At 49.6% G+C, this 26,328-nt stretch overlaps 1 protein-coding gene across 1 annotated transcript in view; it reads left to right on the forward strand.

Moving 5' to 3' along the window:
- The window catches only part of LOC140406738 (rho guanine nucleotide exchange factor 25-like), a 166,102-nt gene that overhangs the window by 120,759 nt on the left and 19,015 nt on the right, over positions 1-26,328 (forward strand). Inside the window, exon 11 of the mRNA XM_072494690.1 lies at positions 12,903-13,088. Coding sequence (XP_072350791.1) covers positions 12,903-13,088 — 186 coding nt within the window. The remainder of the gene's footprint in view (positions 1-12,902; positions 13,089-26,328) is intronic.

Raw genomic sequence — 26,328 nt, forward strand, 5'->3', positions numbered from 1 at the left:
TTAGCCCCCCCCCCCCCCACCCCCCTCATGCCTTGGCTACTTTCCCCTGACTCTTGGCTACCTGGCTATTCTTCTGCCTGTTTGTTGGCCACAAACAGGTCCCGGAACAATTGGGTGAATGGCTGCCACGTTCTGTGGAAGCCGTGGTCTGACCCTCAGATGGCGAATTTGGAGAGATTCTGTGAGGTCGGACAGCCAGTCTGCAGCTTTGGGTGGTGCTGCTGACCACCAGCCGAAAAGGATTCTACAGCAGGCAATCAGGGAGGCAAAGGCAAGGGCATCCACCTTCCTCCCCAGGAATAGATCTGGCTGGTCTGATAACCCGAAGACCGCCACTTTCGGGCATGGCTCCACCCTCACCCCCACCACTTTGGACATTGCCTCGAAGAAGGCTGTCCAGTATCCCGCAAGTCTGGGGCAAGACCAGAACATGAAAATGAAATGAAAATCGCTTATTGTCACAAGTAGGCTTCAATGAAGTTACTGTGAAAAACCCCTAGTCGCCACATTCCGGTGCCTGTTCGGGGAGGCTGTTACGGGAATTGAACCACGCTGCTGGCCTGCCTTGGTCTGCTTTCAAAGCCAGCGATTTAGCCCTGTGCTAAACAGCCCCTTGTGGGCGTGGTTGGCCGGGCCTCCTTGGTATGTTATTCTCTAAGTCTGAATAAAGATTGTAGATTTCCAGTTAACACAAATACTTTATTCAGTGGGTTTGTTCTGTTTCCAGAGCTTAACTAGATATAATACAGTCAAGAGGTATGACCAGTGAAGCTAAGGTAAACTGCCTATGCTGAGCTGTCTCTGTCTGCTGCTGCTCACTAGCCCTGTGCTTCTAAAAGAGGCGGATCCTCCCTTGGGCTGGACCCTTTATACCCGTCTCTGATGCTGCCCTCTAGTGATGCTGTGGTTGTTACATCTGCCTGTAGTCCCTGGTGTCTGTGCAGATGTACAGATCACTACATTCCCCCCCCCCCCTTTATTTGACATGTTTTCTAGACTGGCTTCAAGAAAACTGTACATAACAAGTGGTGAGAATATGCAAATCTGCACACTGTGAAAATGATAAAAGTAATACAGAAACAATTAACTGTGTTGTGAGTCCATCGTGAGCAATGTCCATATTCGTCTTGTGCGCGTGTTGAAGTGTCGTCACAAACCTAGCCGGTCGGGTACCTTACGGCTTCTGCTTGGGCGTCTTAACGGTGGTAGTATGGATGATGGTTTGATGTCATCAAGAGTATTGTCTGCCGTTGTGTGGTGAGGGATGTCCTGTGGACAAATGGACACGGTCAAGTCCAGTGTGGGAAATACTGGCGTTGTAGGTCGAATCTCTAATAGATCCCGGCAGTTACGGCGAAAAAGTACTCCCGCAGAAGATTTGACAGTGTAGGACCGCGGTGCCTCCTGCCTGATCACCGTGGCTGACTCAGACCATCCGCCTTCTGGTTCCCTGATTCTGATGGTGTCACCTATTGTCAGTGGCTTGAGTGGGATCGCATGTTGATTGGAGTATAGTTTTTGTTTGGAGCGGAGTGCCTGCATTTCGTTGAGAACCAGTGCGTTGCCGGGGTCTCGGAATTGCATTGCCGGTAGGGTTGTCCGGATGTCTCTGCCGAAGAGCCTTTGCGCTGGCGACAGTCCTGAGCTCAATGGTGTTGCTCGGTACGATAACAGAGCTAGATTGATGTCGGAACGTGACTCGGTTGCCTTGCTGATGAGTTGTTTAATGATGTGGACACCTTTTTCCCCTGTTGCATTTGATTGAGGGTCGCGATTCTGTGTCGCACCATTGTCTGACCTCAGCTTTTTCCTGTGTTCGTGGTATTGATTCTGTATGTCATTGTTCGTGAAAGCTGTTTTGCTTTTTGTTCTGGAGCAGATGTGAATTTGTGAGATTCTTTATCATGCCATGGCATGTTTGTAGTCTTGTCATTGTTTTGCAGTGTGCTGTGGCATTTTCCTTCACGTGCAGAGTTGTACCATGTTGTACAGGTCGTTGTTTCATTGTTGTTGTTTTTGTCGTTTCTGTCTTGGTTGTTTTTGTTGTCGTTCTTGTTATTTTTGTCGCGCTTGTTGATTCTGTTTTTGTTGTTTTCGCTTTTATTCTTGTTCTTTTTCTTGTCGTGCTTGTTGTTTCTGGGATGCTTCTTGTTGCTTTTGTCGTTCTTGTTGCGCTGCATGTTGTTTTTATTGTTGCTGTTGTTCTTGTTTCTGCTGTGCCTCTTGTGGTTTCTGTTGTTCTTGTTGCGCTCAATGAATGTGCCATGTGGATGATTTGAGTCATTGTCACAGTTATTGGTGTCAGTGTCCTTTGTGGTCTCTGCTACATTGAGTGTATCTTCTTGAGAATTGTGAGAATGATCTGATGTTGCACTGATGTTGGTGACATCAGTCATTTGTGGTGGATTCGATTCCTCTTCTTTGCTTCCTTGGTACTCCTCTTCTAGAGTCATTTCTGATTCTCTTGAATCATGCTTGAATTATCATTGATTTCTTGGTGCTCCTCTTTTGGAGTCATTTCAGGCTCATTTGAATCATCTGTGATCTCTTTGTGCTCCTTTTCTGGAGTCAAAATCTTCAGGATTTCAATTGATGTGGTCTCTCTGGACTCTTGGTGCTCCTCTTTTGGAGTCAAAATCTTCAGGATTTCATTTCACGTGGTTTCTCTGGACTCTTGGTGCTCCTCGTTTGGAGTCAAAATCTTCATGATTTCATTTGACGTGGTCTCTCTGGACTCATGAGTAGCCCTCCTCTGATTGTTGAGTGCTTCTGTGCAGATGAGCTGAGATCTGTCAGTCTCGCTGTGATCCTGCACATCCTGAATGGGAATTGTGATTTCTTCGTCACTTGTCTCACATACAGTGGGTAGACATTCAGTGTCTTCTTGTTGGTTAAATAAGCTGGGTAGACTGTCATAGTCTTCTTCTGGTGGCTCAAATAAGCTTGATAGATCTTCATGGTCTTGTTCATGCATGGCGTTCGGTATGGAGTGTTTGCTAGCTTCCATTTTTGAGTCTGTCACCAAGCTGTTTGTGGAGGCTTGTGTCACTCTCTTTGTGGAGGCTTGCATCGCTCTCTTTGTGGAGGCTTGTGTCGCTCTCTTTGTGGAGTCCTTCATCGCTCTCTCTGTGGAGATTGTCATCGCTCTCTCTGTGGAATCCTTCATCGCTCTCTCTGTGGAGTTTGTCATCGCTCTCTCTGTGGAATCCTTCATCGCTCTCTCTGTGGAGTCTGTCATCGCTCTCTTTGTGGAGTTGTGCAGTGTTCTCACTGTAGAGTCGATCTGTGCTCTCTCAACGGAGTCGTTCTGTGCTCTCTGTGTGGCGGCGTCTTCGTCTTGGGTATTGCTGTCATCCAATGTACCGACGATTTGCCATGGCACCATGGTATTGGATTCATCTACCATGAGAAGAGTCGTATTGAGCTTTTCAACCGTGTTGCTGATGCTGTGATCAGCATATCCGAATAACTCAGCCATGTCTGAGCAGTATTATGTGTATTGTTCGATAGACAACCAGGGGCTGGTTTAGCACAGGGCTAAATCGCTGGCTTTTAAAGCAGACCAAGGCAGGCCAGCAGCACGGTTCAATTCCTGTACCAGCCTCCCCGAACAGGCGCCGGAATGTGGCGACTAGGGGCTTTTCTCAGTAACTTCATTTGAAGCCTACTTGTGACAATAAGCGATTTTCATTTTCATTTTTCACGAATCATCGCTTTTTGTTTCGGATTTGTGTTCGTTCTCTTCATGTTCAATTAACAAATCATCTTCTTGTGTGGAGGCTGGGACCCTTTGTGGTGCGTGGACCACTCTCTGTTTCTTGGCGTCAGGCCGCAGCATAATCCTGCACTCACGGGTCGGGATGTCATATATGCTGGGCTGAAGATTCCCCAATCCGAAGAACTCATCGTCGGGGTCTTCACGGTACAACTCCTCTAGTTACGATTCGGATTTGGTACTGGGGTAGCCATCTCCCAAGATGAAATCTTCGTCTGAGTCGTAGTCTACAAGGACCATATCATCTTCTAGGGTGGTGCTAACTGCTTGTTCCAGGGTGTTGTGAAAGTTATTTTCAACTGCTGGTGTAAGTTCTGGCATTGTTCTGTCTTTTGAGGCAAGAAAATTGGGTTTTGCAGCTTTAAATTTCTTTCGGTCCCGGTGCCTTCCCGCCTGCATGGAGCTAATGCTGTCCATGATCTCGCCCAGTGCTAGTGGTGCTTCCAGGTTCCATTTACTGCCCTTCCCCACGACTGGTATGTCCAGTCCATCAAGGAATCGTTTCATCCCGGATTCCCGCTGAGGGCTCTGAGGTGTACAGCCCTTGGTCGAAGGCCTTGAAGGTTTTGTTGATCTTTTCTGGTTCTGTTTCTAATGTGTCTCTGGTATCCCTGATTTGTGCAATTTCTCTGGTGGCTGCCTGCTTTCTCAGCTGGTGGGCCAACAGGCGGCTGGCTTTGTCTCCGTGTTTGTATAGGGTCCCACGTGCCTGGCGGAGTTATGCACTGCTTTCCTCGTGGAAAGCAGATCAAAGTTCCTTTGTAGCTCTTCGCCAGGAGCTCTGCGGTCGGGGCCTCGAAGTATTGACGGTCTACCTCCAGTATGGAGTCGACCAGCTGCTGCCTAGCCGCCCTTTCCTCCCTATCTCTTTGCGCTTTGAAAGCGATGATTTCCCCTCTTAGTACGGCCTTTAGCGCTTCCCAGAACGTGGAGGGTGAGACCTCCTCGTTCTGCTGCTTCTCCGTGTACTCTGCTATGGCGTGCGATATCTTTTCATTGAAGGCCTTGTCAGCTAGTAGGGCAATTTCCAACCTCCATGTGGGGCGTTGGGCCCTGCCCGTCTCCAGCCTCACGTCCATGTAGTGAAAAATGAAAATTCGCTTATTGTCACAAGTAGGCTTCAAATGAAGTTACTGTGAAAAGCCCCTAGTCGCCACATTCCGGCGCCTGTTCGGGGAGGCTGTTACGGGAATCAAACCGTGCTGCTGGCCTGCCTTAGTCTGCTTTCAAAGCCAGCGATTTAGCCCTGTGCTAAACAGCCCCTGATGCTCCTAGTGTGGAGCATGGTCGGATATCACAATTGCGGAGTATTCCACTTTGCCTATCCCCGGAAGCACCGTTTTCCCCACCACAAAGAAGTCAATTCTGGTGTATACATTTTGTACTGTGGAGAAGAAGGAGAACTCCTTCTCCCCTGGGTGGATGAACCTCCAGGGGTCCACCAGTCCCATCTGTTCCATAAAGTGACCGAGTTCCCTTGCCATGCTTGAGGTTTGCCCCGTTTTGGGGCTTGATCTGTCAGTCGTTGGATCCAGTATACAGTTGAATTCCCCCGCCCCCAAGATTAGTCAGTGCGCCGCTATGTCAGGGATTTCTGCCATGGTCTTTTTGATGAAGCTCGTGTCGTCCCAGTTGGGCGCGTACAGGTTAACTAGTACTACCAGTGCCCCATCCAGGGCCCAGCTGGGTCCGTAACTGTCTTGGTCGTCCTAAACATCGTCCTCTTGCTGATCAGTATTGCCACCCCCCTGGCTCTCGTCCCATAGTAGGAATGGTAGGTTTGTCCCACCCAGCCCTTTCTTACCCGCAGTCGGTCCTGGTCTCTCAAGTGTGTCTCTTGGAGGAAGACAATGTCGGCCTTCATATTTTTTCAGTGGGTGAGGACTCTGGATCTTTTCACTGAGTCCCCTTACGTTCCAGGTGACTATCCTGGTGGGGGCCTCTGTCCCCTCGCTCCTGTGGGATTCACCATACTTACCTGGTGGCGCGCCCCTGCCCTCCGGGGTTCCCCCTTGTTAGGAGGCCATCCAGGATGGCCACTGTCACTGCTCTCTCCATGCGGTCGAGTCCCTGCACTCCTGGGTTTCCCTTTGTCCAGGGGGCACCTGACATGGCCGCCCACTGTGCATCCACCACGCAGGTAGTCCCCTGCACTCTGGGGTCTCCCTTCACCCAGTGACCGTACTGGGTGGATTCCTTGTTCCGAGCCCTTGGTTGTGGCACTTTGTAGCCCTATTGCTATTCCCTTTCTAGCCTTGTTTGTTCCTCCTTCCCTGTCCGACCCCCCCCCCCCCCCCCTCCGGCCCCTCCCTCCCTCTGCCCCCCACCCCGGTCCCTCCCTTTCTCCCTCTCCCATTTACCCCTCCTCTGTCCCTCTTTCCCCTGTTCCTATCCCCGTTTTCTCTCCCGCCTCTGTTGAGTGGTCCCCCGCCGCCTGGCGCCGTCCCCCCGTTGGGGACGCGCTGCGGCCCTGCTTTTTTGCATGTCCCCAGCGCTAGCTTTCCTGCTATTATGGGGGCCCCCCTCTCGGGGGTTACCGTCTCGCTTCTCCCTTGCCTGACCTCTGCAGTTTTCTGCCCACTCTTCCCCCATCCTACCCTGCACTCTTCTCGCTTGCTCTCCCTTCTCCGCTACTCGTTCCCTCGTGCTAGGGCCTGGTCTCCCACCTGAAGCGGTTGTCTTGTTATGCTCTAGGTGTAGCATAAGCGGCTTCCTTGTGGTGCACTTGACAAAGGAAGGTTCAGTCGTGGAGATAACCTCAACACGTTTATTAAACTATTTACACTTCTCCTACTCGGGTTCGCCACGACTGCTAATCCTTCTATAGCTACTCAGACTGACTAACCAATCTACTACAATCCACGTGGTGGGTGTAATATTGAACCAACCCTGTGTCTCTACTCACTGACTGTCTCCACTGGAAAGAGGAAGATCATGTGTGTTGTGTCCTTTATATATGGGTTGGTGTAATGCCCTCCTGTGGTCGTGTCACCTCTGTGTGTATCGTGAATGCCCATTGGTCGTGTCCTATCTAACTGTTCTATTGGTTGAGTGTCTGTGTGTCATGTCTCTGGTGCTCCCTCTAGTGTCTAGCCAGTCTACATGTATTTACATTAACCCCTTGTGCCTTTACAGTGATGCATATCACCACAGCGGTCCCTCGGGTAGTGGTTTGCTTTTTGTTCAGGGTGCGCTTGCCATGACAGGGGATGGGGGGGCCTGGCGCTGCCTCACCCCTCCCCCCGCCCCCGTTGACGTGTTGTTGTCCCTTGCCAGTGGCCCCTTATTTCTACCCTAGCTGTTGGTTTTCCAGCCCATGTTCCTCGACAAACGTGTTTGCTTCGGCAGGGGCTGTGAAGAAGTACTCTCTTTCTTGGTATGTGACCCAGAGTTTCGCTGGGTACAGCATACCAAAACGCACGTTGCTCTTGTGAAGAGCTGCTTTTGCTCTATTGAATTCAGCCCCTATCCTGGCTAGGTCTGCCCCAATGTCCTCGTAGACACTAATGAAGTGCCCTTCCCATTTGCAGGTTCTGTTTTGCCTGGCCCAGCGCAGGATTGTTTCCCTGTCTTGATACCAGTGCAGTTTAGCTGGAACTGCGCTCGGGTATCCCCTGCCTTGGGCTTTGGGCGCAGCGACCGGTGTGCTCTGTCTATTTCTGGTGGATTGGGGGAAGTTTTCCTCCCCACTAAGTTGTCCAGCATCTCGGCCACGAATGCCCTGGGGTTTCTACCCTCGATCCCCTCTGGTAGGCCCACTGTCCTGACATTTTGCCTTCTTGGGCAGTTTTCCTCATCGTCCACTCTGCCCTTCAGGCTCCCCTGTGTTGTGCCCAGTCTCGCCACCTCCTTCTCCAGGGCCGTGATCCGGTCGCTCATGTCAGTCGAGGCTTTTTCCAGCTCCTTAATTGTCGCATCGTGGCTTCCAGTTTCTCCTTTGAGCTTCCAGTTTCTCCTCTGCTCTGCCCAGGGCGAGCTGCACCTCCGCCAGGGCCTTGGCCATTGCTGCCTGCACTGCGGCCTCTATGTCTGCTCTGGCCTCTGCCTTGTTTTCCTGCTGATGTTCCCTCAGCGCCTCGGCAAAGGCTGCCTTCCAGTTCCAATTCCCCCCTGGCCCAAGGGGAAAATGTTCCTGTCTGTCGAGTTCTTTTTATTGCGGCGAACCTTCCGTTCCGCCGCTTCGTGCGCCCATTAGCTCGTCTGAACAGGCTCACCCATTGCCCCGTCTGCTTTTGGTGCCCTTTCTCCCTCTGCTTTGGCTCCCTTCTGGCATTTCTTTTTTTCCTTCCCCCTTTTTTTTCTCCTTTCTTTTTTTCCCCCCTTTATCCCCCCCTTTTTCTTTCCCCCTCCCTTCTCTCCCTCAACACTTTTTTTAAATAAAATTCTTTTCAAGATAAATTTTTTTTTTTAAGTGAAAAAATTCTTTCTCTTTAAAAGTTTTCTTTTCAAAGGTTTTTTTGGAGAAAGGGGAAGTTCTTTTTTTTTTCCCCCTCACTCACCCAGGGTCGAGAGAGAGAGGGGCTTCTGGTCGGGCCGGGAGTCCCTCTTTGTTCCGCTGCCTGCCTCGTGGTGGTCATCGCTGGGGGGTGGGGGGGAGGGTGTCAGTCCTTGCTGCTGGCTCGGTCCCCGCTCAGTCCCTGCTTTGTTCCGGGCCACCGCTCGTCTACCCCGTGTTCTCCTGCCAGGGCGGGGGGGAGGGTGTCGGTCCTTGCTGCTGGCTCGGTCCCCACTTGGTCCCCGCTTTGGTCCGGGCTGCTGCTCGTCCTGCCCCCCCGTTCTGCTGCCGTGGGGGGTGGGGGGGGGCGAATCGCTCCACTCCAAGCGTCCAGGTCTCCCACTTTAATGAGCTTTGGAGTCCGGGTCCTTCTTCATCCCCACTCTCTTGTTGTGGGGGCTCAAACGTGCGCTTGGGTGCAGGTTCTCGGTGAGGAGCGGGACGCAACTTTGTTCCCCCCCAGGAGCTCCTCCACCTGCGACCGCTCTCTTCCCCTGCCGGAAGCCGAATCGTCAAATGGAAGCAGGTTTGATCACCTAGGTTTCTGAAACACGACTCATGGGCTTTATACATTTGACGAAATGGTCTAAACTTACCAGAGTTATTTGCGGAGGTTAAGGGTTCCCTTTGGCAGAGGTCAGGTACCCCTTTGGAATTTTTATGAGTAGACATGAATGCACAAAAAGTAGATAAAGTCTGTGGAACTGTGAAATAGCCAAGTCATTTCAATCACTTGCCCTTCACATTTTGAACATAAAACAGCCAGCCTTAAGTTGAAAAGAACCAGTTCCTACAATTTCAATGAATGCTGTTGACATAAGCCATTGTTTCTGCTTGACTGCTTCCACAACCTCATAGTGAGTAAATTCACATTATTATTGACAGCTCCAATTGGTCATAAACAGATAAGCTGTCTTTAACATAGGGATATGAATACAAATTTTTGTTTTTATAATGGTTTAAGTAATTGAAATGATTTAAATGTACTGAATGTGCAAGCCCATGGTGGATGCTGGCTGAGTTGGTTTGGAGGGTCTCAGGAAAAAGGATGGTGGGTATGTGCATGGGTTGGTATGAGTTGGCACTAATTTGGCACAGAGACTATGAAGGGCCAAGGGAATGAGTGGGAGGCATGGGTTAGCAAAAGTAGGCACTAACTTGGAATAGAGACTATAAAGGCCCATGAAAGGGGTGGGGGCATGAAGTGGGATGGATTGAGCATGGAGAGCATGTGGGGAGTGAGAGCTGGAGGGCTGTTTTTGTTTTATACTTTTTATTACAACTGGGACAAATTACCAGTGCACCAAGGCTGGCCTTTTAACCAGCCCGGCTTGGCACCCAGCAGCCTCTGTGACTGTCTCCAACTGTTTCTGCGGTGGCAGGCCCAACGCCAGTTAGCACCTCTCATCCCAGAATGATAACCTGCCCATAGAGGAAGCTTTCTCCCAAGACATTTCCTGACTCTGTCTACTGACTCAGAAGTGAAAATTCAGGCTGAAGTAAACATATTGAAAATAGCAAACAGACAAAATAATAATAATATTGTATGAAGCATTTCCTGTGTTGCTTCTCAAACTTTACTTCCACAAATCTGAGTAGATGGATATTAGCCATCTAATCTAGAATATGGGTGCATTGCTGTAACATGTTTTCCTCAAGTTACTTGTGAACCTTGTCAAAAAAAAAAGGAGACTTTTGTACAGTCTAGAAGGATGGGAACAGTCAAAACCCTTGGGGAGTATAAAGAAAGTAGGAAGGTACTGAAAAGGGCTAGGAGGGGCCATAAAAAGTCCTTGGCAAGTATGATTAAGGTGAATCCCAAAGCTTTTTATTCATATGTAAAAAGCAAGAGGGTGGCCAGGGAAAGGATTGGACCACTTAAGGACAATGGGGGGAATCTGTGTGTTGAGCCAGAGGAAATGGGCGAGGTACTAAATGAATACTTTGCATCAGTGTTCACGAAAGAAAGGGACGTTGTGGAAGGTGATTCTTGGGTAGGGTGTGTGGACAGTCTGGATCATGTTAACATCGAAAAGGAGGAGGTATTGGGTCTTTTAAAAGATATTAAGGTAGCTAAGTCTCCTGGGCCAGATGGAATCTATCCCAGAATACTGAGGCAAGCAAGGGAGGAAATTGCTGGGGCTTTGACTGACATCTTTGTATCCTCATTGGCTACAGGTGAGATCCCAGAGGGCTGGAGAATAGCTAATGTGGTACCGCTGTTTAAGAAATATAGCAGGGATAATCCTAGAAACTGTAGGCCGGTGAGCCTCATGTCAGTAGTAGGTAAATTATTGGAGAGAATTCTCAGCAACAGGATTTATACCCATTTGGAAACAAATGGGCTCATAAGCGATAGACAGCATGGTTTTGTGAAGGGGCGGTCGTGCCTCACTAAATTGATTGAGTGTTTTGAGGAAGTGACAAGGTGATTGATGAGGGGAGGGTGAGGGATGTTGTTTACATGGACTTCAGTAAAGCCTTTGACAAGGTGCCTCATGCAGACTGGTACAAAAAGTGAAGTCACATGGAATCAGAGGCAAGGTGGTAAGATGGATACAGAACTGGCTCGGTCACAGAGGCAAAGGGTAGCAGTAGAAGGGTGTTTTTCTGAATGGAAGGTTGTGATTGTGGTGTTCCAGAGGGATCGGTGCTGGGGCCTCTGTTGTTTATGGTGTACATAAACAATTTGGAGGAAAATGTAGCCGGTATGATTACTAAGTTTGCGAATGACACCAAGGTTGGTGGAGTGGCAGATAGTGTTGAGGATTGTCAGAAGATACAGCAGGACATAGATAGGTTGGCGACTTGGGCAGAGAAATGGCAAATGGAGTTTAATCCGGACAAATGTGAGGTAATGCATTTTGGTAGGTCTAACATAGAGGGGAAATATACCGTAAATGGTAAAACGCTTAGGAATATAGAGTCATAGAGCTCTGGGCATGCAGGTCCACAGACCTTTGAAGGTGGCAACACAAGTGAACGGAAAGCATATGGAATGCTTGCCTTCATTGGACGGGGCATCATGTATAAAAACTGGCAAGTCATGCTGCAGTTGTCTAGAACCTTGGAAAGGCCGGGCTTGGCATATTGCACACAATTCTGGTCGCCACACTACCAGAAGGAAGTGAAGGCTTTGGAGAGGGTCCAGAGGAGGTTTACCAGGATGATGCCTGGTCTGGAGGCTGTTAGTTATGTGGAGGGGCTGAATAGACTCGGACTGTTTTCATTAGAAAGACGGAGGTTGAGGGGTGACCTGATAAAGGTCTACAAGATTATGAATGGCATGGATAGAGTGGATGGGCAGGCATTCTTACCCAGGGTGGAGGGGCCAGTCACCAAGGGCATAGGTTTAAGGTCCATGGGGCAATGTTTAGAAGAGATGTGCAAGGCAGATTTTTTACACAGAGGCTGGTGAGTGCTTGGAATGCGTTGCCAGGGGTGGTAGTGGAAGCAGATACATTAACGGCATTCAAAAGGCATCGTGACAAACACATGGATAGGATGGCTCTGGAGGGATAGGGCACAAGGAAGTGCTGAGGGGTTATGGCAAAGGGTGGCATCATGACCGGTACAGACTTGGAGGGCCGAAGGGCCTGTTTCTGTGCTGTATGTTTCTTTGTTCGTTACTTCTTATTCCATTGAGACTTGGTAAAATTGAGGCAACCGATACAATAGACAATTTTTAAAAATTTCTTCTTGATGTGCAAGCAAGGCTAGAAATTATTGCAATCAGAGTTCCCCCTGTAGATGCTGGTGGAAGCATATATTTTTCTGACTCCTCACTGTCCCAGCAAATCATTAAGGAAGGTGCCACTAAAGTGGGGTGCAGTCTATGAGCAACCAGAGTTCATATTCTTCAATTCCGGCTTCTGTGCCAAACTTCCAACGCCACCAAATATTGTCTTTGAATTGGGCATTTAAATATGCCTTTAAATAAATGAGTTATCTGAGTCGTCACCATGCCCATTGTTCTGCATGCAACACCGAATCCAGAAATAAAATTTTGCTGACATACCTGTGTTCAAATACCTCAAATAGATGCACTGAAATTGCTTCCAGATTTCTCAAACAATAGCAGACCCCCTGCACAATGCATCTCAAAGTTAATAGCTAGATCTATTTCAGGACACTAATAGGCCGTTTGGCCTATTGAGCCTGTGCCAGGTCTCTACAAGTTATTCCTCTGCCCTTTCCACATATCAATTTGTAAAATAAAAATTTAACTAACCTCCCTTTGAAAAGATATTATGGATTCTGTTTCCACCCTAAATTTGATAGGACATTCCAATCTTCTAGGGGTCATTGTGCAAACTGTTCCATTTTCAGTGAATTCTCTGCTAGCCTGCTTACCAGATAGGGACTAAACACCATTTCTCTTCCAGCACCTTAGACAATGAACAATCAAATGGGCGGCTTTTATGTCTCTTTTTGTGAAGAAGCACCGGCGGAGGCCTGAGATGAGATTACTCATCTGCTGCTATCAGTTAAAGAATGCTGAGACGGGGAGCCCAAAAAGGAAAGGAAAATATGAATCTCTTTTTGGGAATGGGTCGAGAAATTCGAGCTTGTTTGAGCCTGAAATGATAAAATGCTGCTCGACAGAATTGAATCAAGTCTGAATTCTTCCAGGGCAAGCTCACAGCACAGGGGAAATTACTACAACAGGATACATTCTATGTGACGGAGGAAGATTCTGGAGTTCTGTCCCGAAGTAAGGAACGACGAGTTTTCCTCTTTGAGCAGGTTTTAATCTTCAGCGAACTACTGAACAAGAGTTCCTCAACACCACAATATCAATTCAAGAATAGCATTAAGGTAAATATGCACAGGAGCAACTAAAGATGCTCATCTCTCCACAGCCAGTCCACAGAGCTGAGGAATTAGACTGTGACAGATTTTATTCAATATAATGTGCTGATCAAAATGTTACGTAACTTGAATCATTGCTTAGTCCATGGGTACTAACAGTTTTCCCATATCTAACTCAATCTTACTGTGTAAGCCTGGGCAATGATTGTTTGGCACCCTGTGCAAAAATAAGAAGCATCTTATCAGTGTATTTTTCGACATTCATGGAATGAGCCGGGATTCTCTGACCCCACGCCGCGCGGTTGGAGAATCGCCAGGGGGACGTGAAAATCACGCCATGCCACCCCGATGGCGTTCGCCGATTCTCGGACACCCGCAGGATCGCCGCCGCGCCGGTCGGGGGCCATTGAAAGTGGCCCCCATTGGCAATTCTCCGGGCCTTGGCGGGCCGAGTCCTGCCGGCGTGGGTTACATATGGTTCCGCTCGGCGGGACCTCAGAGTTCTGACTGCGGGGGCCGTCCTGGTGGAGGGGCAGAGGGATCCGACCCCGGGGGGACCTCCACAGTGGCCTGGCCCGCGATCGGGGCCTACCAATCGGTGTGCGGGCTAGGTCCGTGGGGGTCCTATCTTCCTCCGCGCCAGGCCCCTGTAGGGCTACGCCATATTTCCCGGGGGCCGGTGTGGAGATGAGAACCCACGCGCATGCGTGAACTCGCACCGGCCGTGGCGCACCGGCTTTCGGGCGCAGGAGCTGTGGACACCACTCTGGCGTCGTAATAGCCCCCTTGTTGACGCCGGAGTGGCTCGCGCCGCTTTTCACTCCGGCGTCAGAACTTGGCCGCGGGATTGGGGAATCCCGGCCACGGTCTTTCAGGCAGAGAGGTTACTAGATAGCAATCAAGTCCATTAAACGCACCTGCTGTTTGCATGCCTGCCCCTTTGTTAACTTAGTCTAAGGACACAATGTTCAATATACAGACTGTGAATCTGGGGCTTCCCTGGTCAGTCAGCTCACATGAGACACAATTCATTGATCCACTGCAAGTTGATTATCTGCCCTTCCACTCCCAAGTGCTCATTCTTACTGGTGCCCATGTTTTAGTGACTGGCAGCTTTTCTGACTCAACAATTTCCTCCCGGTGGGTGTTTTGAAGACAGTCCTTGTGCAAACATGATGGTTGAACCTATGGTTGCAAGGATTGTATATTTTATGAGAGACCTTAAATGAAAAGGGAAACTAAGAAAACAAACTGATCTTCTGGTTTTTCAGGAAACTGGGCAGTCTCTCCCTGCAGCAGTGGGCAAAATGCCTCTGGAGGAGAAATGTGGTCCTTAAACTGTCTGGAAAGCAGGATGGGGGTGGTGTGGCAGGGGAGGGGGTTGGGGCAGGGGGGCAGGGGAACCGATAAGTTTTGGGTATTGAGGCACCAGCAAGCACTGCTAACGACTTTTCCTCTAAGCCTTATCCTCATGGGCTCTCTGCTCCAGAACGTGCTGGCCTCGACCCTTCAGGGCAACCTGCAGCACATCAATCAGATGGCACACAATCCAGTTGGTTATATATAGGACTGGAAGCATGAGAATGATACATGAACCCCAATTGCTTTCAACCCCATCTTCTCTCTTTGTGCGGAAGTTCAGCCGTAATAGAAGAGAGGGAGAAGAGTGATGGAGTCGGCCACACTTAAAAAAACTGACTGACCTTGAAGAGTGACAGCCCAGCTGGCAGGGTTGGAGTGGGATAGATCCTTTGGAGATGGAGAAATTGGCTTCCAGCCTCAAAGCACGTCATAGAAACTTCAGGGTCAAGGGTGCACCCATGTTGGAGGCTACTCCTGCAGTGACTCACTCTCTCTCATCTCTCACTTACAGCTGCCACCAGGAAGGTGGCAAGGCCAACAAGTGACAAGGCCCTGTACAACACTTGGACAAGCCCAGAAGAGAGCGCAGACATCACTGATGATGAAAGTGCACCTGTAGAGGCGGCATCACAGCAGATGCGTGTAGCCTCCACCAGCCGAGAGACACACATTCTGTGGGTATTAGTTCGGAAGGGTCTCACATTCTGGTGGTCACTCCACCACACGTGTCTGCAGCAAGAGGAAGCAGGGTCAGTCATGCTCGCCATCACTTGGAGAAGTACCTGGAACAAGGCATTTTAAAGGTGCATGCCCAATGACAGGTCACCTCCCGTCCCATGCAGTCAAATGTCCCCTACCTTCCCAAGCATACCTTCCCCATTACGTGACATGCCCCCCTCATCCTTCTGACCCCCCAAATCCATGTTACCTTCCTACCACTGGTATCCTTAATATACCCCCAGAATCTTCCATCGACTGCACAGACCCCTCCAACCAAACCCCTGTACATTCCTCACCCTGCATGCCCGTCCACACATCTGCTAAATACTCCCCCATGTCCCTTTATGTCTGCATAACTACTCCCCCCCACCACCTCAATCGCCAGCACTGCAGCATGGCCCCTCCCACTCTGTCACAGCTCACCCATTGCAGGACCTCCTTTGAATCTCTCTCTTTTCTCTACCACTTCCAATCTCCCGCTAGGCCACAAGTACCTCCTGCAGCCTTCCACCTGCAGCTTGAAGATCTGAAACCTGGAGAAGTTGCTAGTTGAAAGAAAATATGGACATTGAGAAAATTGGTGCCCGAAAATCTGAAACTTGAGGAAGTTGTTATGCGAGAAGAAGTACCTCTGGATGCTGCTGCGCAAAGAAGATCCATGGGGTTAATGCCCCATCCGCCCACTGCTGCAAGTTGTGTCAGAGGGCCCAAGGTCACTGAAGGCCTCCATCTACTCCATGAACTGCCCTAGGCCTTCCTCAGCTAAGTGCTGACATGTACACGCCACATTGGTCGTGACGTATTCTGGAACGGCAGTTTTTCCCACTGGCATTATGGAAAATCCGATGGTGGCAGTCGGGTGGGTTGCAATATCAGTCAGGCCATCATCTGCATCCCATTACCATGATACAAATCAGTTTCACGCCAGCCTTTGGCAGGAATTGTGAGCTACCATCATGGGCAGGTGCCATCCTGCTGTCATTTTACGCCAGTGGGTAATTAATTCCTGAGTTCCTGCCACATTGTTCCCTCTTGCCTGTCATAAACCTATCATTGGGGGTGGGGGGCTCTGAAAAATTCCACTCACTGTTGATTAAAGTCCAGCACTTATAGTGCCTTCCTTTCAAGAGTCCCTTCTTGAAATGGACCTTGACAATCCCCAGTTGTGAAATTCCATGTAACATGTCAGGGCAGGTCTGCAGTACAATCCACATAGGAACTTTCCATAAAAGTGATCAACTTACAATACCAGATATCATAGAATCATAGAATTTCATAGAATTTACAGTGCAGAAGGAGGCCATTCAGCCCATCAAGTCTGCACCGGCTCTTGTAAAGAGCACCCTACCCAAGGTCAACACCTCCACCCTATCCCCATAACCTAGTAACCCCACCCAACACTCAGGGCAATTTTGGACACTATGGGCAATTTATCATGGCCAATCCACCTACCCTGCACATCTTTGGACTGTGGGAGGAAACCGGAGCACCCGGAGGAAACCCACGCACACACGGGGAGAATGTGCAGACTCCGCACAGACAGTGACCCAAGCTGGAATCGAATCTGGGACCCTGGAGCTGTGAAGCAATTGTGCTAACCACTATGCTACCGTGCTGTACACCCCGTATCTGGTGACTGGTGACAGCCAATCTTTGGTCAGTGTCTTTTAAGACCATAAGACATAGGAGCAGAATTAGGCCATTCGGCCCATTGAGTCTGCTCCACAATTCAATAATGGCTGATATGTTTCTCATCCCCATTCACCTGCCTTCTCCCCATAATCCCTGATCCCTTTTTTAATCAAAAATCTCTCTATCTCTGTCTTAAAGACACCCAGTGATTTGCCTTCCACAGCCTTCTGCGGCAAAGAGTTCCACAGATTCACCACCCTCTGGATGAAAAAAATTCTCCTCATCTCAAGTTTAAAAGATCATCCCTTCAGTATGAGACTGTACCCTTGGGTTCTAGTTTTTCCTACTAGTGGAAACATCCTCTTCACATCCACACTACCTAGGTCTCTCAGTATCCTATAAGTTTCAATAAGTTCCTGTTTCATCCATCTAAATTCCATCGAGTACAGACCCAGAGTCCTCAACCCCTCCTCATATGGCAAGCTCTTCATTCCAGGGATCATTCTTGTTCACGACCTCTGGACCCTTTCCAAGGTCAAAACATCCTTCCCTTAGATAGAGGGCCCAAAACTGCTCACAATACTCCAAATGGGGCCTTACCGGAGCCTTATATAGCCTCAGACGTACATCCCTGCTCTTGTATTCTAGCCTTTTGGACATGAATGCTAACATTGGAGCTGCAAGTTAGTGCAGTGGTTAGCACTGCTGCTTCACGGTGCCAAGGACCCAGGTTCGATCCCAGCCCCAGGTCACTATCCGTGTGGAGTTTACACATTTGCCATGTGTCTGCATGGGTCTCACCCCCACAACCCAAAGATGTGCAGGGTAGATGGATTGGCTACGCTAAATTGCCCTTCATTGGAATTATAAAAAAAATTTTTAAATGAATATTAACATTGCACTTGCCTTCCTAACTGCCAACTTAACCTGCACGTTAATCTGAAGAGAACCTTGAACTACAACTGCTAAGTCGCTTTGTGCTTCTGATTTCCTAAGCCTTTTCCCATTTAGAAAATAGTGTGGTGCATCGGGCTCCCAAAGGTGCGTTTCTGCTCTCTGGACCACTCTGCTGGGCTCTCCAATGCAGCCCCCAGAGGGTCGCACGCATTGTGATGGCCTGCTGCATACGCATAACATTGCGCAGAAGTGGAGTGAAATGCTGGAGGAGGGGATAGAATGACCGGCCTCGTTGGTCGAGGAAGATGAAGACCGTGTCCAGAATGAGCCAAGTGAGGACTCACATCTGGCTCGACAGACCGTGCAACGAGTCCTTCAGGGTCGTAAAACTAGGGAGAATCTCATCAGCTCCCTATTCGCCAAAAGGATGGCAGCTCCATCGCCATTGTCCTCGCCCCAACCTTGCCCTCAATCCCTTTAGTCCCATAGCCCTCCCTGCAAACCTTCCCCTTAGCCTTTCACCCCACCTTCCCCTTGGTCTTTCAACCAATGATATGTATATACGTATACCAGTGAAGGGTTAATTATTACATCTCAGTGTAATTCAAACACTAGAGCGCACAGCCAGTTCCCCAGTATAAATATCAATCTCAGGGAATCTTGGGTAGTGTTAGCAGAGGAGAGAAATTGATCACTGCTCTAGGAATAGTTTAGGTTAGAAAAAGAAGTAGCACGAGTACATCATTAGTTAATATTAGATTATTGATTACTGTATTAATAGTTATAGCTCTGTAGAGTGTGCACACTCTATTTAATTTAATTGTTATTCAATAAATTAGTTTTGCTTCAATCTTAAGATTGCTGGTTTCTTTATCATCCACTCATCAAACCATTCTGGATCTCAAAATAAAGAATAACAACATATTACATCAAAGTGTAATATAACACAACCCAATCCCCTTGGCCTTTCACCCCACCTCCTACTTAACCTTCCATCCCACCGTCCCCTTGGCCTTTCACCCCACCTTCTCCTTAATCTTTCACCCACCTTTCCCTTAGCCTTTTACCACAACTTCCACTTAGCCTTTCAGCCCTTCCCACAACCACAGTTCCCCCTCTACCCTCTGGGGGTCACCTCAGAATCACAACAGGGTGTTGGGCCTGAATTGACAATATCAGTGAGTCTTGACTGCGGGATGGAGGATGATGACAACTCGCTGAGAGATGAGATCTGGTGCTCCTCATTGTCTGACAAAGTCTGACTCCTGTCTCTTAGATAACATACCACTGTCCGCCCAGATGAGCCCCGGTTGTGCAATGGGGACTCCTTCTCATGGGGCACATTGTTTTGGGGGATGGACACGGGGTGAGATGGAGCAAGCTTTGGGGTCATAGACTGAGGATACTGTCATACGAGGCTGTCTCACTTCTCGATAAAGGTGGGACATCCATGGGTCTGATGTGCCCTGAACCCCATCCCCACCCCGTTACCATCACAGCACAAGGCCCAGCCCAACCTTCCCATCCATGTGAGAACAGTGAGAAGCACATCAGATTGGTGGTGGAAAAGTGTATAATGGTGCGCTGTTTTACAAATTGTTTCCCCTTAACCCTGACTCACTATGTTCAACTATACCTGTGGCAACTTAAGTGTCGTCTAACTTTCTGATCTTCCATGGCCACCTGTTACTTTTTAGATGTCGTCCCGTCCCCCCCCCCCCCCCCCCCCCCCCGTCCCCAGATTGCATATCAGGACTGGAGGCAGCCTGTTGCTTGTCTCGCCCTCTGCCCTGTGATGCCCTTGGCGGCCGTCCACTGGAAGGCCTGGGGCCGGATGAGCTTGGCCAACTTTCAGGTGTCACAGGTGGTAATGTGTTACTCTGTTCTGCCTGCTGCCCAACAGAGGCGCCAGTGTCAGGTCGGAGGGATTCAGAAGGGCTGCAGTGTTCCAGCACCTCCCTTGCGGGAGGCCCTGGGATGGACCATCCTTTACTCCTTCCTCGGATTGCTCACTGCCCCCAAGACTACTCCATGGGATGGAGGGGCAGCCAGAGTGAGCGCCAGAGACCGCCACATTATGTGGTGCTACCAGTCCTAGACCATAAGACATAGGAGCAGAATTCGGCCACTTGGCCCATCGAGTCTGCTCCGCCATTTAATCATGGCTGATATTTTCTCATCCCCATTCTCCTGTCTTCTCCCCATAACCCCTGATCCCCTTATTAATCAAGAACCTATCTATCTCTGTCTTAAAGACACTCAGTGAATTGGTCTCCACAGCCTTCTGCAGCAAAGAGTTCCACAGATTCACCACCCTCTGGCTGAAGAAATTCCTCCTCATCTCTGTTTTAAAGGATCGTCCCTTTAGTCTGAGATGGTGTCCTCTGGTTCTAGTTTTTCCTACAAGTGGAAACATCCTCTCCGTGTCCACTCTATCCAGGCCTCGCAGTATCTTGTATGTTTCAATAAGATCCCCTCTCAACCTTCTAAACTCCAATGAGTACAGACCCAGAGTCTTCAAACGTTCCTCATACGACAAGTTCTTCATTCCAGGGATCATTCTTGTGAACCTCCTCTGGACCCTTCCTTAGATATGGGGCCCAAAACTGCTCACAATGCTACAAATGGGGTCTGACTAGAGCCTTATATCGCCTCAGAAGTACATCACTGGTATTGTATTCTAGCCCCCTTGACATGAATGCTAACATTGCATTTGACTTCTTAACTGCCGACTGAACCTGCACATTAACCTTAAGAGAATCGTGAATAAGGACTCCCAAGTCCCTTTGTGCTTCTGCTTTCCGAAGCATTTCCCCATTTAGAAAATAGTCTATGCCTAAATTCCTCCTTCCAAAGTGCATAACCTCACACTTTTTCACATTGTATTTCATCTGCCACTTCATTACCCACTCTCCTAGCCTGTCCAAATCCTTCTGCAGCCCCCTTACTTCCTCAATGCTACCTGTCCCTCTACAGATCTTTGTATCATCTGCAAACTTAGCAACAGTGCCTTCAGTACCTTCTTTCAGATCATTAATGTATAATGTGAAATGTTGTGGTCCCAGCACAGACCCCAGAGGGACACCACTCACTGGCTGCCATCCTGAAAAAGACCCCTTTATCCCCACTCTCTGCCTTCTGCCAGTCAGCCAATCCTCTACCCATGCCAGGATCTTACCCTTAACACCATGGGCTTTTAACTTATTTAACAATCTCCTATGTGGCACCTTGTCAAAGGCCTTCTGGAAATCTAAATAAATCACGTCCACTGTTCTCCTTTGTCTAACTTGCTTGTTACCTCCGCAAAGAACTCTAACAGATTTGTCAGACAGACCTCCCTTTGACAAAGCCGTGGTGACTCAGTCCTATTTTACCATGCACTTCCAAGTGCTTCGCGATCTCATCTTTAATAACAGACTATAAAGTCTTACCAATGACCGAAGGCTAACCGGCCTATAATTTCCCGCCTTCTGCCTCCCTCCCTTCTTAAACAGTGGTGTTACATTCGCCACCTTCCTGTCCTCTGGGACCCTTCCTGCCTCCAGTGATTCCTGAAAGATCATCACTAATGCCTCCACAATTTCCTCAGCTATCTCTTTTAGGACCATGAGGTGTAGTCCATCCGGTCCAGGTGACTTATCCATCTTCAGACCTTTCAGTTTCTCCAGAACCTTCTCTTTAGTAATGGTCACTGCATTCACCTCTGGCCCCTGGTTCTCCTGGAGCTCTGGCATCTCACTGGTGTCTTCCACCGTGAAGACTGATGCAAAGTAACTATTCAGTTCATCTGCCATTTCTTTGTTTTCTATTATTACTTCTCCTGCCACATTTTCCAGTGGTCCAATGTCTATTTTTCCTCTCTCTTACCTTTTATATATTGAAAAAATCTCTTCCTATCTTCCTTTATATTACTAGCTAGCTTGCACTCATACTTCATCTTCTCCCCCCTTATTGCTTTTTTAGTTGTCCTCTGCTCGCTTTTAAAGGCTACCCAATCCTTTGGTTTCCCACTAATCCTCGCCACGTTGTATGCTTTTTGTTTAGCCTTTGTGCTGTCCATGACATCCCTCATCAGCCATGGATGCCTTGTCCTTCCCTTAGTATGTTTCCTCCTCCTTGAGTTGAATTTCTGTTGCACCTCCCTAATAACCCCCAAAACTCCGCCATTGCTGTTCCACTGTCTTCCCTGCTAGGTTCCTTTTCCAATCATCTCTGGCCAGCTCCTCCCTCATGTCTTTGTAGTTACCCTTATTTAATTGTAATACCGTTACATCTGATTGCAGCTTCTCCCTCTCAAACTGCAGGGTAAATTCTATCATATTGTGGTCACTGCTCCCTAAGGGTTCCTTCACCTTAAGTTCCCTAATCAATGCTGCCTCATTACGCATCACCAAATCCAGAACTGCCTGTTCCCTAGTAGGCTGTGCCACAAGCTGCTCAAAAAAGACATCTCTTAGATATTCCACAAATTCCCTTTCTTGGGATCCACTACCAACCTGATTTTCCCAGTCCACCTGCATATTGAAGTCCCCCATGATTATTGTAATATTGCCTTTTTTGCATGCCTTTTCTATCTCCTAATTTATTTTCTGCCCCACAGCCTGACTACTGCTAGGGGGCCTGCAGATAACTCCCATCAGGGTCTTTTTACCTTTGCGATTCCTCAACTCTACCCACAGAGATTCTATGCCTTCTGATCCTGTATCGTTCCTTGCTATCGATTTAACTTCATTCCTTACTAACAATGCAACCCCGCCCCCTTTGCCCATCTGCCTGTCCTTTCGATAGGACATATATCCTTGGATATTTAGATCCCAGCCCTGATCCCCTTGCAGCCACGGCTCTGTGATGCCCACAACATCGTACAGGCCAATTTCATCGTGCGCAACAAGCTCATTTACCTTGTTCTGTATACTGTGCGCATTTAGGTACAAAACTCTTTCGGGGCTGGTTTAGCTCACTGGGCTAAATCGCTGGCTTTTAAAGCAGAGGAAAGCAGGCCAGCAGCACGGTTCAATTCCCGTACCAGCCTCCCCGAACAGGCGCCGGAATGTGGCGACTAGAGGCTTTTCACAGTAACTTCATTGAAGCCTACTTGTGACAATAAGCAATTTTCATTTCATTTCATTTCAAAACCCTCGATCCTGCATTGGCCACCTGCCTTTTCACACTCTCCTCAGTCACTGTACCCTGTACTGTGGCCATTTTTGATTTTTGACTATGGCTTCTCTGCCTTACACTTTCCCCCTTATGTTTCTGGCCCCATTTTACTTCCCTCCGACTTCCTGCATCGGTTCCCATCTCACATCTGAACCATGGGTTTGATGCTCTCAGCCATTGTGTCCTGTGACTGGGACATGTCCCTTAGCGGGTGACACTCCACCTACTGGCATGTCCCTCAGAACCCACCCTCCAGGAACTCCCAACACATGCCCTACCCTTTTTGGCCGGATGCCTTGCCCACATAAGCCACCAGCTAAACCCCCCCATAAATCTGGCATGCCGGCACCCCACTCTGCCCTATCTGGGTCCCAGGGACACACCAGGCCACAACCGAAGAGAGCATCAGAAAATAGGTAAGGGCCTAACTGAGGTCTGGGTCCACACCCCCTTTGAAGAAAGGGCTATGGGGGTGGGGGGTGGGGGGGGGGGGGGGGGCAAGGAGTGTGTAGTGGCTCACATGGCTTCAGTCATGTCTTTCTGTGACTGTATCATGTCTCTCTGTTATTAGTTAAGGTCAGTCAGTGTCCAGCCAATGCTCTTGATGCCCTCAGCCATGTCCCTTTGTGAGTGAGTGAGCCAAGCTGTGAAGCTTCGCAGCAATGTGCATCTGTGCCCAGGACATGTCGTCCTACTGCAGGGTCCTCCTGTCCTGAACCTCAGCACAATGTCACCCAAGCCTTGGACTTTCTGACACATGGCTCTGACTTCTTGCCCCAGGTCTTCCACCGCGAATGTCATCCTTTCAGTGTTGCCTCGGTGCAATGCATTGTCTTTTTTTTAAAATTTATTCTCCTCCTTTTCCACGTTTTCTCCCACATTTACACCCATCAACAATAAACAATAATCAGCAAGATATGTCAATCCACCATAATACCAACGATCCCATCCGCCCACCAACCCCCAAACCTCAACCCGCCTGTTTACATAAACAAATGACAAAAAGGAATCAGGGATTACCCGTAGTCACCCTTAATCTACACGGCTCTCCACCCACCCACCCCCCCACCCCACGCCATCCAGCCTCTAAGAGAGTACCGTACATGGTACCCCAAAGTTGTACCCACCCCCCCCCCCCCCCCCCCCCCGAGTCTCCAGCTCCTCCCGTCCAATGCCTCTTGTAAAACTCCTCCTCCCAACCTCGGTTCCCTCCCCCAAACTCGGTTCCCTCCCCCCAACTTTCCATCCCGGCTAGACCACTCGGACCCCGTTCTGTCAGGCTCCGATGGCCGCAGCCCCTCCCCCCACCTCACTCCCGTTCACTGGCTGGCTTAAACCGGCCAGCGTGGAGGCCCCCGCCCGGGTCCCTTTCCCCCTTGCCCGGCCCTAGGAAAACCCAAAGATCCCCTTTTAGCACACAAACCCCGCATATCCACCTACACCCCAAAGAGCCCTCCTTTCGAGTGAAAGTCCCGTCCCTTCCCTTGTCCAAATATATGCAACATTGGCTCCTTTAGTCTCTACACCCGCGCGCAGTGATACAAAAAAAAAGAAGAAAATACAGTCATGAGGTTACATCAGCACATGACCATTCCTCAATTTGTCAGTTCTGCCACAGTCCTTCTGCCTTCGCAAACTCCTCCGCTGCTTCCGCCGTTCCAAAATAAAAGTCCCTGAGCTTGTAAGTCACCCTCAGCTTCGCTGGATATACAATGCCGCACTGCACCTTGCCAATGTACAGTGCCCTCTTCACCCGGTTGAAGGTAGCTCGCCTCTTCGCCAGCTCCACCGTAAAGTCCTAGTATACACTTATACCAGCTCCAGCCCACTGCACCACCCGCTTCTGTTTGGCCCAGCTCAGGACCTTCTCCTTCACACTGTACCTACGGAAGCACAGAGTCACTGCCCTTGGTGGCTCATTCGCCTTTGGTACAGTCCTCCACGACCGGTGAGCCCGATCCAGTTCATATCGGGAGGGGTCCTCCACCTCCCCCAGTAGTTTTGCCAGCATCATGGCATAATACTCAGTCGGCTTCGGTCCTTCAACTCCTTCGGGCAGCCCCACGACCCTCAAATTCTGTCGCCTGGATCTGTTTTCCAGATCTTCCATTTTTCCTCTCAGATTCTTGTTCGTGTCCGTCACCTTCCGTATCTCCTTCCCCATCGAGGCAAGTTGATCACCGTGCTGCAATACCGTCTCCTCCACTTCCTTCAGCGCCTCCCCTTGCTCTCGCACCTCCGCCACTGCGCTCGCCACCGCCGTCTTCACCGGGGAAACCGCCTCCTCCACCAGCACATTCAAAACCTCCCTCATCTCCTTCCTCACCATCTCCATACATTTCTCAATCTGCGCCAACTGCTTTTGGAATTCCGCAGCCATCACCTTAGTTAGTTCTTCAGCCGTAAGCACTGCGGCCTCCCCTGGTGCTCCAGCCTCCATTTTCTTTGTTGACCCCGCGGTGACCTTTCCCCTCGCCAACGGACTTTCAGCCGCTTTTTTCCCGGCCGTTTGTTTGGTGATTTTCGACATCCTTCTTCTCCTTGCGCTATCCCCCGACTTTTACTGCCGTCGCTGGCCCTAGGACCGGGCGTTACTCCGCGAAAATGCCGTTCCCGAACGGGAGCCCTCCAATGTGCGGCTGCCTCCCGCCCGCCGTCACCGGAAGTCGGTGCCATGCATTGTCGGCAACACCTCCTGCGCCTGAAGGCGATTCGACTCCTTCAGCTGTACTTGTAAGTGCTGGAATGTAGCTGACACTCCCCCTGTAAATTCTGGCTCTGAATCTGCATCTACATAAGTGATGGGATCATTGTTTCCAGAGGCGTGACATCTGTCTTGGTGGCAGCTGTTCCCTGGGATCGGGCAAACCCCTGACTGCCCACTCCGTCAGGAGTCCCTGCCTCCACCTGGTGTGCTGCAACATGTGGGTGGTGCTCACCAGAGAGTGACCCAGGAACCTGACCGCTAATGTTCCCACCAAGGTGATAGTTGCTGCACTGATGGAAGGTGCCAGTAAATGCAGTATCATAAAGACGGTGTCTTCCCTGGTGGTCTGCTCCGGGGTGTTACGAGGGCCTGGGGGGTGGGGGGGCGGCAGTTGCTGTGATCCCGAACAGCCCTGCCTCGTTTGATGGAGATTCTAGAAGACAAAAGACATGGGGTCAGCTATTGGGAAGAAAAGGGCTGTGGGAGATGAAAGACTCACTTGAGGTAGGTCATCTGGATAAAGTCGCATTGGCCTCACTTATTCAGCACATGCTGAATTCCATGTGAGCCACTACACACTCCTTGGCCTCTCCCCCCCCCCCCCCCCCCCCCCCCCCCCCAAAAAAAAAATTCCATAGCCCTTTCTTCAAAGGGGTGTTGTCCCAGACCTCAGTTAGGCCCTTGCCTATTTTCTGATGCTCTCTTCGGTTGTGGCCTGGTGTATCCCTGGGACTCAGATAGGGCAGAGTGGGTGCCGGCATGCCAGAT

This window comes from Scyliorhinus torazame, chromosome 2, assembly GCF_047496885.1.
Source record: "Scyliorhinus torazame isolate Kashiwa2021f chromosome 2, sScyTor2.1, whole genome shotgun sequence".
NCBI classification, from domain to species: domain Eukaryota; kingdom Metazoa; phylum Chordata; class Chondrichthyes; order Carcharhiniformes; family Scyliorhinidae; genus Scyliorhinus; species Scyliorhinus torazame.